The 12,738-nt window shown below is 47.1% G+C and overlaps 1 protein-coding gene across 1 annotated transcript in view; it reads right to left on the bottom strand.

The window, feature by feature from the left end:
- Positions 1-12,738, bottom strand: part of TULP4 (TUB like protein 4) — a 265,359-nt gene that overhangs the window by 36,616 nt on the left and 216,005 nt on the right. The window contains exon 8 of the mRNA XM_058289627.2: positions 10,033-10,199. Within this exon, the coding sequence (XP_058145610.1) occupies positions 10,033-10,199 (167 nt within the window). The remainder of the gene's footprint in view (positions 1-10,032; positions 10,200-12,738) is intronic.

The raw sequence follows: 12,738 nt of genomic DNA, 5'->3' as shown, positions 1-12,738 counted from the left end.
TTTTTAGAACTGATGTCTAGAACTCTGAGTTGATGGCATACAAGTCTTAATTTGCGCACGGAAGCTCACATAATTTGCATGTCTAAATCTGAGGCAAAGGGCAAGAAAACGAGCTGCGTTTCAGAGCGTGCTGGCGTGGTGGGATTCTGGGGCTTGTTAGTGTCCAGCGCAACCAGAGACGCTGCTCAGCCGAAGAGGAGGCAGGACTCACGACGGTGGCTGGAGGTGAGGTGGTTAATGCACAGACAAGTTGTTCCTCTCGAGAGTCTCATTTTCTAGAAGCCTGATGCTGAACTCTTGAAGAAGAATGAAAGTTGGTTTCTCCACCGTACTTAACTTGCTACAACAATATGGAACGGATCAGCCAACATTGAGTCGACTCCTGACCAGGGCATCTGGAAACATGACGAAAACCTTCCTCTCCTTATCTCCTACCACACTATGCAACATACGCCATGCACACACTGAATCATTTATTCATCCACTGCATACGCCACGCACACACTGAATCGTTTATTCATCCACTGCATACGCCACGCACACACTGAATCGTTTATTCATCCACTGCATACGCCACGCACACACTGAATCGTTTATTCATCCACTGCATACGCCACGCACACACTGAATCGTTTATTCATCCACTGCATACGCCACGCACACTGAATCGTTTATTCATCCACTGCATACGCCACGCACACACTGAATCGTTTATTCATCCACTGCATACGCCACGCACACACTGAATCGTTTATTCATCCACTGCATACGCCACGCACACACTGAATCGTTTATTCATCCACTGCATACTCCGTGCACACACGGAATCATTTATCTACTGTATACACCATGCATACACAGAATCATTTCTTCATCCACTACATACGCCATGCATATACCAAATCACTTATTCATCCACTGTATACACCATGCATACACCGAGACACTTACTCATCCACTGTATACGCCGTGCATACACCGAATCACTTTTTCATCCACTGAGGCTCATTCAGCAAATACTTGGTAAACGTACACATGGGCCGGATACATTCAAGGCCTCAGGGGATCTACACTGCGTTAAGAAGTCTGGGATTGAGGAAAAGATAAAGGTCTCGATGACTCTGACATAATACAATGTCAGGGAGGGAGAAGGGTTATGAAGTAAAAACTGAGCAGAGTGAAGCAGAGCAAGACGAGGGGCCATTTCAGTGAGGGCAGCAGGGAGGCCACCTCCAGGGAGAGCGGGAGCACGGGCTGACTGCAAGGAGGGCGCCTACTTCTCTTTCCTGGAACTGGAGACTCTCACTGTACCACTTTTTTTGTATACAGCAGTGAGCTGAATAGAGTCCTCCCCAAATTTAAGAGGACTTAAACGCAGGGTGATTCTGAAACGAAGGATTAGGTGTTTCAGCAAGACTGGAGTCAAGAGAAACCAAAACCAGCTACACTAAGGGTTCTGGCTGCTTCTGGCCCCGGCAGAGGACTAGCTACCAGCTGGCTGAGGACTCACCGGCCTCTCCAGACGAGGTTCCTCCAGGGAGGAGGGGAGCCCTGCCTCCGCGGTGCCTCGTGCACGCGGGTGTTGAGCACGTCTGCCCGAGCTCTGGACAGAGAGAGCCTTCTCTAGCGTGGACGTTACAGAAGGCTGGGCGGGAGAGCGTGCCCAGCACAGGGACACTGTGGAGCTGTTTTGAGAAATATGCTGCAGTGATTCTGCCACCAAGTTAGTTCAGGAGTAGCTGAGTCTCACCATTTTTGTCTTTTGTGAGCAGAAAACACCATGAAGGACTTTTCATTGTTTACAGCAAACAAGGAAAAGAAGCACACCTACGCAGCCTCAACCTGGGAAATGGAGGCAGAGGTATTTTGCGCTAGGATTGTCCTCCAGGAGCTGAGAAGTCACGCCCACAAACACAACCTCTCATTTATTTTCAGTTTCCACCCCTACCTTCCTCCTCATCCTTCTCTTAATTTTTTACCCAAGTGCCTCAATGTCAACAACTGATCCTTATGGAGTCACCTTCCCCAACTTGCCTTTAATGCAAAAAAAAGTTCATGACGCTTAAAAAAATTACAGACTCCAATTACTGAAGCCTGCCAACTTGAGTCAGCAGTGCTACCTCCAAAACTCTGTCAGGTTATCAAATGTGTGATTATACATAGATGGTCACAGCTAACAAGAGAAAGGTCTTCAAACCACATATAGGAGAGAGAGAAAACTGACAGCACATTTCCTTCTAGGAGCTTCAGCCACAAGCACTGCTGCTCTGAGGAAATTGCAAGAATCACTTTTAGAACTGATGGTGGCTCACGTTTGTACTGGGCAATGGCCTTATGCAAAAACCTACCATCTAATTAACTTGGGAATAAATTATCCAAAGTAAATTGCTGTTTTATAAACATCCTATAAACTGCCTAACTTCCTTCCTACTATAAACACTCCCCTGCTTTGTACTTCTTGAAGAGCAAACCACAGATAATATGTGATTTTAGAGTTGTTATAGCCAAGAGTGAAGCTGGGGCACATATAAATAATATTGTGCTTTATTAACGGGATCATTATTTAATTTTACATTATTAAGGCAATTTTTGAATGTTGAATTGGACACTCAAATGAAAAAAAAAAATCAATAATTTATTGAAATGCTGACACTCTGCAGGGATAATATTTCTCCCCCAAGTTAGGCCAAAGAACCCTCCCATCCCTGACCCCCAAATCATTTAAATTCAAGATCCATGTTAATGTCGTGTGATAGTTAATGAAAATATTTGCAACATTTACGGCCTTTGAGCCTCTAGAACCTTCTAGGCACAATGGACTTCAGAGAAGTGAAGTAACAAGAAGAAAATACAAGTAGAAAAGAAAGTGGAGTACATGCTGGAGGCAAAAGCACCCAGAGGTGCCGCTAGAGGAGAAGTTGTGTCCAGCTGGGCAGGCAGTAAAAAGGAAGCAACAAGGTGGCTGTAGGGAGACCATTTCCCCCACTGGCTGGCAGGAAGGGCCTCCCTGCAGTGGAAAGAGAATGCCCACGGGACGAGCACAAAAGAGCAGACAGTTCTGAACACACTGGGGTGTGTTTCAGCACTTGAATTCACAAATATTCTAATAAACACCAAAGCGTATTGACCCAGAAAGAGCTTTAAAATTCTCACACTCTTACTTACCTTTCAGTTAGGCTAGAATAGAAAACTCTCATGAGATCTGACTCACAAAACCTCCTGGCTCACAAGAGCAACAAACAGAGAGAACCAAAGAGAGGCTTTGTTGACAACTGTCCACCCATCCATCCACTGAACAAACATTTACTCCCATGTGCAAGTATATTCCAGGCAACATGCTGGCAGAAGGGTCGCCGTGAACATGGCATGCTCAGTCCCTGGGCTGGTTTCACACATAGTTCATGTGAGTCCCAGCCATCAGACAACAGGACTTTCCAAGAGTCCTTCCTGGAAACGATATTTCCAGCCCTGACTTGCAAGGAAGCAGCTGCCTGGCTCGGAGTTCAGTTCCATCCTCACTGGGGCACTCTCCTCTGGGGCTTGTTTCCAGAAGCTGGCAATTTCCCAAGTCATCAATTTCTGGTTTCCTTGTGCCCCTTCCTCTCTCATTTTGCTATAAGCTGCAAGGAGAAGCCAGACTGCATTTTGCATATTTAGTCTGGAAATCGCCCCAGCTAAATGTCCAAGCTCATCATTTTCAAATCCTGCCTTCCATCTAACATCAGGAAATCCATTTTGCCAAGTTCTCTGCAACTTTAAAACAAAGATTGCCTTTCCTCCGTTTCTAACAATACATTCATAATTTCCTTCTAAGGCTTCATCAATTGAACCTTTAGCATCCATAATTCTACCAACAGTCTCTTCAGAGCAAAATAGGTCTTTTCTATCAAACACCTTACAATTCTTCCCGAATCTTCCTCTTACACATTTACAAAACTGTTCCAACGTTTTTGGTATTTGCAAGCAGCAGCGCCCCACTCTCGGTTCCTATTTCTGTTTTAGCTTTCTATAGGCTGCCAATGTAAAATACCAGATATGGGTTCGCTTTTACAATGGGAATTTATTAGGGTCAAAGCTTACAGGTCCAAGGCTGTGGAAATGTCCAAATCAAGGCATCATCTGAGATGCCGTCTCAAGAGGCCAGCTGCTGGAGAGCCTGGACTCCTGCCGTGTGGCGAGGCAAAATGGTGGCCGGCCTCTGCCTTCCGCTCCAGGCTCGCTTCTTCCCCAAGCTTAGTGGTGGGCGATGAGGCACACGCCTCGTCTCTTCAGCTTTGGGCTGCTCCACTGATTCCAGCCTCCAGCCTCTTGGGGTTTCTCTTTCTGCAGCTGTAGGCAATCCTGGAGTCCTCTCACATGGCAGGGTAAAATGTCAGCCATCCTGTGTCTCTGAAGGTTTCTCCCTTTTATAGAAGACTCCAGCAAGAGGCCAAGGCCCACCCTGGGTCACGCCTCACTGAAGTAGACCAGGTAAGGCCTGCAACTGGATTCAATCCAGAGTGTCCCTCACCCATGGGAGCGGACCAAGTTAGGGTCATAATTTCCTGGATTCCATGTAAAAGACTCAAGAACGGCAGAGTCCCACATCCGCAGGGACTCTGACACCTGTGCTGATTTTGCCACACACACCGGCCCACGCTGGCCCTCAGCTCCACCCTCATGGCGTCGCTTCTCTGGGCGCACTTCCTCACTTACACACTGCGTGGCATCTAAAATAGGAATGTGAATTCCACCCAGCCACGCTTCCCATCGTGCTGTCATCACTCTTTGGAACAGCCTTTCTCATAACTTTATACCTCCCAGGGTCAAGTCATGAGGCATCTACCTCCCAGCCTGCACGGCTGCCCTCTTCCACAACGTCCTAGATGCCTTCTACTTTGTGTCATTCTGCTGTACTATACCTTTTCAATCCCTAAACTGTGCCAATCTGGATTATCTACTTTATCTTCTGACTCGAGGCAATGTAGAAAAGGCATGAACGGTGCTGACTAACTTTGAAGTCGTGCTATCCAGCTCGGGCCGTACTTTATTTCAGCTTATGATCTCAAATGGCTTAGTGTCCTATTCTCCATGGCACCGATGCCCGTGTGTGCTTTTCATCCCTGCCGTTCAGTTTTTGGAGAAGACAGAAGTTGTCCTGTAAGGTCTGCTTCAGGTCCCTCCTTCTCCTTAAGGCTTCTGTGGCTCTCAACACCGTCTCCCTCCAGCCCTCAGCTTCCACATTAACCTCCACTCCTCTCAAGCTGCACCTGCCAGCCTGCGCCGCGCCCTGCTCATGCTGCTCTTGTGCTTCCTTACTTTCTCTTTCTCCCTCAAAGTCTTGCTTGCTCCTAAACACGGTCACGCCTCCCCATTTCAGGGCACCATGCTCCCTTCTCCTTCCCTTCACGGAAAGCCTGCCAAAGCAGGAGTCTACGTTCACTGCCTGGACTGTTCATAGCTGCCTAGTCTCGAATTCTTTGCCTTGTCTGTCATAGCTGCACCTCCAGCACATAGAACAAAGTTCAGTGCACAGCAGATGGCTCGACAAGGACAGTCTGAACAAACGAGCAGATCTTCTGTGACATCACTCTCGTCACTACTACTCTACTGAAACCGCTCCACTGGCCTTCTGACCGCTAAATCCAGTCTTCTCATGTCCACACTCGACTGCTGTCTTCTTGCTGGACATACTCCCCTTACTGGTTTGCTATGGCACTCCTCTTCTAGCTCGCTCTGTCTTCTGCTGCTTGTTAGGCGAAGGCTGTTACCCGACCATCCCAAGTTCTACGCTTGGCCCCTTCCTCATTTCCCCTTCCCCTCCACTTGTTCCCTTGGCATTTAAAATACGGTCTCCAGCTACGGCTTCCATGCCGAGGACTCCAAGTGTCTTCTTCAACCCAAATCCCTTGCCTGAGCTACAGACCCGCACCCCAGCTGCCTGGTAAATATCTCCAGCCAGACATCCAGGTGGCACCTCTTCTAAAATCATCTGGTTCCCACCCAAAGGACTCCTGAGAGCCTGCTTTTACTGGTACTGGCACCTTCCTCTTCCTGGGGGCAGGGAGCCGAGCTGTATCAGATCTCTGAATCCTGTCTCTTTTCACTGTCCGGGATGTCTTACTCATTCCTTTTGGCTGAGATTATGGCAATAACGTTGCCAAATTTGTCTCCCGAAAGCCCTGCTCTACCTCTCCCTAGACCACAAATCAAAAATACAAAATAAAAAAAAACAGAAAAACAAGTTAAGTCTAAAACCCTTAACCAAGCATTCAATAACTGACCCAATCTGGGCCCGAAAGCTCTTTTGTAATCTTATTGTGCCTATCTCTGTCTTGCACATAATCTATGCTTTAGTCAGGTTATATTCTATTTCAAAAACTTGGTTATTTTGGTTTTTAGAAATCATTTTATGATGACTGCCGGTAGCTCGAGAAATGAAAACAGAGAATAATACAAATGATGAAAGATTTTATGTTGTCAGACTCCTGGGGATTGCTTACCTCACCACGGCAACGCCCAGAAGGTCTGCTCGTTTCTCTGATGTCTACAGAGTCTCTACCCTGTCCCAGGTAAGCAGGACACCTGAGGCTGCTGCGCACTTGTCCCTCACATCCCAGTGGGATGAACAACTAAGTAAACAACAGCATTTCAGAGGATGCTGAGTGCTGTACAGAAACAGTACACTGTAGCAGAGAGAAGCTCGGAGGGAGAGTGCTTCAGAGGGAGCACCATGGAAGCCTCTCGAGGCCTGAGCCATGGACTGATGGGTGAAGAGGGCTTGGTCTTGAGGACAGCCAGGGAAACACGGGAAGGCCGTGAAGATGGCGTGTTCTCGGTACAGCAGTGAGGCCAGAGGGGCTCATGCTTGGGGAGCTGGGAGATGTGCTGGATGAGGCTGGGGGAGGTAGGACAGAGAGCACACGGGGCCTTGGAGAATCCACAGGGGAAGTCACTGCGGAGGTCAGGCAGGACTGACGTGCTGAGCAGAACACCTTCCAGTATGGTATGGAGGGCGCTGGGCTATGGAACAGTATCTGCTCCAAATAAAAATGCTGCTGGATGTTGTGCTGATTACCAGACTGAGTATGCTGGCCTCCAAAAAAGGAGTAGAGCCCGTTTCTCTTTAATACTTTCCCTTAGTTCACAACATAGCAAAATTTTCCTATGAAACATTCCAATATAGCTTTAGACCTAGCACTTGGCACGTGGGCTGCTTGTTTTTCAATTCAGTAATACTCTGGTAAATAGTTACTGAATGCCTATTATGTGTAAGGCACTGTGGAAACAACAATGAACCAGATGGGCAAGACCTTGCTTTCCAGGACATTACGAAAAGACCCTGAATGATTAATTATAAGTTTGATGAGCATTACCAACAGTGTGAGAATAGGTGCTAGGGTGAGACAACCTCACAGTCGGGTAGACCAGAAGGCCTGTGCAGAAGAGACGCTTCGTTCATTCTTCTGCGTGTCCCATGAACGTATTTGGCGGGGCCCTGTGTGCCTGGCGCTTAGCTCTGCCTGCTCATGTCCAGGCATGAGTGAGGGAGACGATATCCACGTTTCCGGGAGTCAGAGGCTAGTTAGGCATAAATGCGTTCAGTTTTGAAGAGGAAGTCTTTACCAGGTGCCATCAAGACATTTAAATAATGAATGCCTGCACCTTTAATTACAAATTTTCCCAAATCTGATAGTCCTGCCCACGTGGTGAGCTGAGTGAGGTGATGGCATAAGGTAACAATGACCCGACTGATGATCAGCACCATCCGTTAGCCACTTATTCCCAGACCTGTCTCTATTGCAACCCTCTCGATATTCATCCTCTGCTATAATTGAAATGAACTAATTGGCCTAAAGGTTTCTGGGAAAACAAATAGGAAGGGGGCCCACCTGTGCATATTTTCTTAAAGATTTTTAGGTTTTCACTTATTGTCTCATAATAATTTAATTAAAAGAAAAAATCTATCACTAGCATAAAAAATATAAACTTAAGAGGGAATAAATGAAGATTTGGCTGATTACTTCTGGAAGTTTCCAACATCTACTTCAGACTAACGATAAAGAGCAGTTTACTCTCTCTGCTTACTCACTGTCCATGCGTGTGGCTAGGGAACAGAAAAGAATACTTTGTCTGAAAGGCAAAAACTTCTTCCCCTTATTTCTCCTGGTTTATAGCCCTTGCTGTAATTAAAGTCAATAAAGAGTAAAGTGAAGCTTCTTGAAGATAATTACAATGGGTTTAACTGATCCAGGAATATTCAGTGGAGAGTGAAGTCCACTAAAGCCATGTATGGAAGGCTGCTTCTGTGATGGAAATGCTGAGTTCCTCAAGAACACCCTACCTGCACAGGTGTGTCCAGCGTGAAGATGTGCTGCCATTTATCAAAAGCTTGGGTTGCCCTCATTCTCTAACTGGACAGCAAGAATCCCCCAAGTACAGGGGCAATGACTAGTGGAGGAGGATGAACCATTGATGGACCCTTGACATTGATGACTGTACTTATGAACCTTTTCTTTTGAAATTGAAATAGCTAGTATTATAGATTGCCTAAGAGTTACCTCTTGAGAGGCTTCTTTTTGTTCAAACATGGCCTCTCTCTAAGCAAAATTCAGCATATAAATGTGCGATCTTATCCCCAGTGTGGGACACAACTCCTGGGGATGAGCCTCCCTGGCACCCAGGGACTACTACCAAGCACTAATTAGCAATGGAACTGAAAAAAGGCCTTGACAAAAGGGAGGAAAGGGTAAAGATAAATGAGTTTATATGGCTAAGAGACTTCAAAGTGAACTTGGGCAGCCATCCCAGAGGTTACACTTATGCACATCTCCACAGGATGTCATTGACTGCCACAGTAAATATTGCGTCAAAGAGTGGGGCTCTTGAGATATTCAGACACTATAGGCAGGGCAGAAAGCTAAGGGGTTTGGTGCCCAGCTAGTGGGCCTTACCTTGAAACTTATGCTCACTAGTGTGACAGAGTTGGACTCAGTTGTGGTTTCCCTACACATGGCTCTTCTGCCCCTTCTATTTGAACTTATAGTTTATACTAAAGGTCATAGGTTTGTGTCCAAGAGACTTAAATCTTTGGGCTTTCCATGTGCCAGTCGGGCCCTGCATCTCAACAGAGTTGCAACACCTATTCTCCAGTTCATTGGACTCACTCAGGACAACTAACAAGGAGATGATAGTGGACAAGGACCATCCCAAGGAACAGAGAGAGTCTACAACTGCATGCACAATAATCTCATCCATCTGCCCCATGGGATCTAAGCCCCCTATCAATTAGAGGCAGAGTGGGCATCACCATTCCAGAATCCTCAGGATTAGGGAATGAATGATGGACTAGAGTAGACTTACTGTTATTCTACTATAGACTTAGAGTTATTCTAGCAATGGAAGAACTTGTATCATTGATGTGGAGGCAGTGGCCACTGGAGGTTCTGAGGGGGGAGAGGGGAAAAAATAGGTGTAATATGGGGGCATTTTTGGGACATTGGAATTGTCCTGAATAATATTGCAATGACAATGACAGAGACCATCACATATCTTGTCATAACTTACAAAATTGTGTGGGAGAGAATTTAAACTATGATGTAAACTATAATCCACACTTAGCAGCAATGCTCCAATATGTGTTCATCAATTGTAACAAATGCACCACACTGATGAAGGATGTTTTTGATGTGGGAAAGTGTGGGAGGGGTAAGGAGTGGGGCATATGGGAATACTCTACATTTTTTATGTAACATTTAGGTAATTAATGTATCTTTAAAAAATAACACATTAAAGGAAAAAAATAAAAGAGGCTGTGTGTTCCTCAAGCATGTCCTACCCACATGTCCAGTGTGAAGAAGTGCTGCCATTTATCAAGAGCTTGCGTGTTCCTCAAGCAAATTCTAACCACACGGGCATGTCCAGTGTGAAGACGTGCTGCCGTTTTTCAGGAGCACACATGTTCCTCAAGCACATCCTACCTGCAGAGCACGTCCAGTGTGAAGACGTGCTGCCGTTCATCCAGAGCTTGCGTGCTCCTCAACGTGCCCCTACCTGCACAGGTGTATCCAGTGTGAAGATGTGCTCCCCCCGGGCGTTGTAGAACTTGACCAGGGCGCTCCTCAGGAGGGGACCGCTGGGGAGCTCACCCAGCTGGCTTTGTCGCTCCATGCCGGCAACGGCCAGCAGGTCTCCCTGGGTGCACCACTGGGCCACCACCTCTGCAATCGCAAAGAAGAAATGGTCAGCAAGAAGGCAGCGTCCCTGAGCTTCCCTGGTGGAGGGGTTGTTTGTCTTAGTTCATAAAACGGAGACGCTCAGCAAATAGCTGTACCTCCTTCCCTTCCACTCAGGGAAGACAACTATGCACTTCTCTGAAGACGGTACAGACCCAGTTTTAAAACACATCTATTACAAGGGAGGGCACTGCAAGCCTCCTGAAACACACCAAGCCGGGGAAAACCCTGACGTGACGAGGTTGTCCATTCACTACTGGCTCCAATGCCAGCACCCACCTGCAGAGAGCAGATAGGACGATAAAACCCACAGGACTGTAATCACCGAGGTGTTTTTCCCAAAGCTATGTCTTCCTATTCTCTGAGATGACTCAAAGAGTATTTAAAAGGTAAGAGTAAAAGTAACCCCAAAGCAGAGCCCAGGTTTAGTTTCATTTCATTCTGTGCACCCTGAGCAGATAAGTTCAGATAAAGCCCGGATTTTCAGTCAGCATTTCATAATATTGTGGAGGCTTAGAAAAGAACACTAGTATATTTTTCTCCCTCGACAACACAAAACTGGATCTGATTTACACAGAGATCTCTGAAGCCGAGGACCACCTTGTAGAGGTGAGACTGAGTTTACAGAAGGTACTCAGCCATGACAAGGACGTATTTCAGGGACTAGAATTTAGCGGTTCCTGGGCTCTTTCAGGTGGTAAATTATGACAACACTCTCTCATTCACGGTCAATGATGATTCTCAAGTAAATACCAGTGCATTCTGCGGTCATGAATGTTCTCTAACTTGCGCTGAAAAGGAGGATGTTTTCTGGGACGATGCAGCTCTCCAGCCCTAGGGAAGCCAGACCTTTCTTTCAAATCAGCCACAGAGAAGAAACCAGCGAGAAAAAGAGAACAGAGGGCTGAGCCCAAGCAGATATGTACAAACACAATTGAAAAACTCCAACAATCTGAGATACTGAAAGCATCAACAGAAGTGGATTTGCCTTTTCCTGTTTTCTTTTAATAAAAGGATATGTACGAGGTTAAGTACAAACCAGGAAATGAAAAATAACTTAAAGAATCAAGTAAATATCCTAGCAAATAAGACTTTCCACCCCGTGGAAAGCCTGGTAATGACACTGAGGCTGAAACTGCCTCCTCTAGATGGCAGCTTTAGATACACAAGGAGAAGCAGTTAATGCCAGCGGGCAAAGTGATGGCAAAGACAGTTCTGAATTTTATAAAGATAGGAACATCATGTAGCACTGCAGAACCAAGACGACACCGCCAACTTGCCAAGGCTCCTCCTTTTGGGCTAGCGAGACATGAATAACAGTGCCGCTCTTTAGTTAAAAAAAGTCTTTGCTGTTTGTCACAAGATGGTTTTCCCAGCATGTGGGGCTGACTGAGCCACATAATCGGTTCAGTGCTCGTTAAAGATTAAGAGAAACTTGGAGCCTTCAGGAGGTTGTGTTTACTTTTAAATGGGCTGCATCTGGGGAGGTAAGAGCGATTCCAAACTGCCAGGGCCTGCTTCAGTGCACTTAGAGAGCTGTGCTGAGGCAGCTGTAGCTGACGAAGACAGCCACTCTTTTAAAGAACACATTCGGAGGACAGTGCCACTTCCTGCTCAGGAGACGGGCAGCACAGGGACAGCACAAGGCAGGCTCTGCTCCAGCCATCAGGAAAAGGGTCCTTTTAGGACCCTGATGCCAAGGATCCCGGAGTGGGGTCAACCGAGAATGACCTTTAGCCCTGTCCTCCTCACCTGGGCTGGGGTGCCCCGCCCTCTTCTCACCTGGAATTGGGGGCCTCCCGCCCTCTGGCAGCACCTATTCTTCCTTAATGATTTTAGGTGGTGTGTGAAGCGCTGGTCTCTCAGGGTTTAAAGATCAGCAGGATCTCACTACTTCAGCCAATCAACTGAAGGATTTTTTGGGTAAGAGCCTGGAGGGCGACACTTCACATTTGTCGACTATGTGAAAACCGGGTCCCTCTGTGTCAACAGGAAGCACCCCCACCCTGGCCTAAGGGGCAGCCAAGCTTTCAGGGCATTCATCCTCCCGCAAATGGCACAGACTGGAGCCCCCGCCCGAGGCTCCCAATCCTTTCCCCTCGGGAGCGCACAGTAACGGTCTGCCTTTTTGTTAGCAGTTAGGGGGACGTGTATTTGCGACTGTGTATAGAGAGGAGGGGCACAGTTAACTGGCAAGGTGTGCGATGGTAACGTGACTGGTGAAAGCTCTTTTCAGGGAGCACAGTAGGGACTGAAAACCACACGCTGTGCCAACAAGGGCGGTGGACGAGCGTCCAGGAGCCCAGGCCGCGGGGGCTGCTCGGCTAACACCCACCCGGGAGCTCGCGCTGGATGTCCTCGGTGTGTTCCCAGGGTGACGCAGGAGACAACTCCACGCAACAAAGAAAGGAACAAACTAACGAAGCCGGCAGTGCGGATGCTTTTATTTTATGGCAAATGTGGGGTAAACTGAGAAGTGCCTTTGAAAGCTTGTTCTACCACTGAGAGATGAGAATTTCAGAAC

This window comes from Dasypus novemcinctus, chromosome 28 (assembly GCF_030445035.2).
Source record: "Dasypus novemcinctus isolate mDasNov1 chromosome 28, mDasNov1.1.hap2, whole genome shotgun sequence".
Taxonomy (NCBI): domain Eukaryota; kingdom Metazoa; phylum Chordata; class Mammalia; order Cingulata; family Dasypodidae; genus Dasypus; species Dasypus novemcinctus.
The sequence above is the reverse complement of the archived record's forward strand: the minus strand, read 5'-3'. Positions and strand labels throughout refer to the sequence as shown.